This window comes from Monoraphidium neglectum (assembly GCF_000611645.1).
Source record: "Monoraphidium neglectum strain SAG 48.87 unplaced genomic scaffold scaffold04891, whole genome shotgun sequence".
In the NCBI taxonomy this organism is placed as follows: Eukaryota; Viridiplantae; Chlorophyta; class Chlorophyceae; order Sphaeropleales; family Selenastraceae; genus Monoraphidium; species Monoraphidium neglectum.
In genome coordinates, this window is record NW_014008739.1 from 730 (window position 1) to 2409 (window position 1680).

Consider the following 1680-nt stretch of genomic DNA (forward strand, 5'->3'; position numbering starts at 1 on the left):
GCAGGGGCGCGGTGCCACGCCGCCTGAGCGATGCCCCGGCGGGTTTGCTTGGACCGCGCCGATGCTGCATGCGTGGCACCCTGCTAGGTGTAACTTGTCTGCTCACTGGAGATTTTTCAGGCCCGAGCAATCATATCTGCTGGGCCTGACGTAGCGCGATTGGATGGGCCACGGAAAGGGACCGGGTGCGGAGGGAGGTTGCAGGTGAGGGTGGGGGAGGGGGCGGCGCCCAGTCACCCCTGGATAAATGCATTACTTTTGCACAGGGCGTTGGGGCGTCATGCGTGTGAACGGCAGGTGATCGGATCATCCAGCGCCGCCCATGTGTATGAACGGTTCCGACTGCGGCGATCAAGCCGGCCGCAGTCCACGGGCCGCGAGCACACCAGACAGTTGCCCACCCTGCAGCATGTGGCGACGCGCACGAGACGAGCGGCGCAGCCAATTGGAAGCAATAGGGCAGAAGATTTGATGTTTGGGCCTGCTATGGGTTCCATATTTCTGTCTTTCTGCATATAAACGGCAAACGTTTCACATAGACGGAAACGCACCGCAAAGATCAGGCCGCAAGGGCGGTGCGTACGGGGCCATGGCTGACCCGATAGAGCGGGCAAGGCCCGGGCTACCGCGTGTGGTCAACCTGGAGGGAGCAGTGGCAGCACGCGAGCCAGAGGTGGGGCCGGTGGGGGGAGGGTGACCTCGTTTGCGCACGCTCGAACCGCACTTAACAGCCACACACACGCTGCAGTTTCGAGGCATGTGGAACTCCCTCGATGAAGCGGGGGATCTCAATCGGGGCAAGCTGCTGCCGCGCCATGTCCGCCGGTGCGCCCTCCCCCCCACCCCTCGCACCGCCGGGCCGCTTGCATGCCCGCCGGGCCGTCTGCGACGCACATGCGCAGCGGCTGCTTGCAGCTTCTGCCTGTCCGGCCTGATCGCTCCCTCACAGTGCACTAGATCGCCCTCATGCGTATCCCCGCCCACCCACGTCCGCCCTGGCAGCCGCGCGACCAGCCACCGCCGCCACGACGCGCTGCGGCGCCCCAATGCGAAGCTGCAGCAGCAGTGGATCATCCACCGCCACATCTCAGACGGCGGCGGGCCCCCTGGCGCCGCCGGCGGCGGCCCCGACACGTCAGCGTCCCCCGCCCCGTCGTCGCTCGGGCCCGACAGCTCGCCGCGCGGCCCCCCGTCTGCCGCCGGCGATGAGGGCAGCGGCGAGGAGTTCGAGCTCGACGCCGACGGCCGCCCCACCAACCGCGCGATGCGGCGGCGCCCGGCGCTGGTGCAGGCGGCCGCGGAGGCGAGCTGCGCGGCGGACCCCGCGGCGCCTGGGTTCGAGGGACCGCGGCGGCTGGAGACGCACGTGTGGCACGCACGGCGCATGGCTATGAAGCTCAGGTGCGCGGGTTGAGGTGGTGATTGGATGCGATCCGGCTTCACAAAACGGCTCGCTCCCAGGAGACGCCGCTGGGGCTACGCCGCCGCAGCTCCGCTCTCCGCCCGGCAAGGCGGCGGCGCGGCGGCGGTTTGGTTTCTCGGGCGCGTGCTTGGCAGACCGTGACGCCAACGTCGGAGGGCGGCTCGTTGCGGGGGAGCTGGCAACCCCCTGGGGCGCAGCCGGCGCCCACGAGAGCCCCAAGCCGCATCCCTGCTGCATCGCCGGCCCCTCTGCACCCC

At 69.2% G+C, this 1680-nt stretch overlaps 1 protein-coding gene across 1 annotated transcript in view; it reads left to right on the plus strand.

The window, feature by feature from the left end:
- Positions 1-589: 589 nt before the first annotated feature.
- The window catches only part of MNEG_14939 (hypothetical protein), a gene marked incomplete at both ends in the record, with an annotated part of 2499 nt that continues 1408 nt past the window's right edge, over positions 590-1680 (plus strand). The window contains 2 exons of the mRNA XM_014036590.1: positions 590-693; positions 1003-1401. Coding sequence (XP_013892044.1) covers positions 590-693; positions 1003-1401 — 503 coding nt within the window. The remainder of the gene's footprint in view (positions 694-1002; positions 1402-1680) is intronic.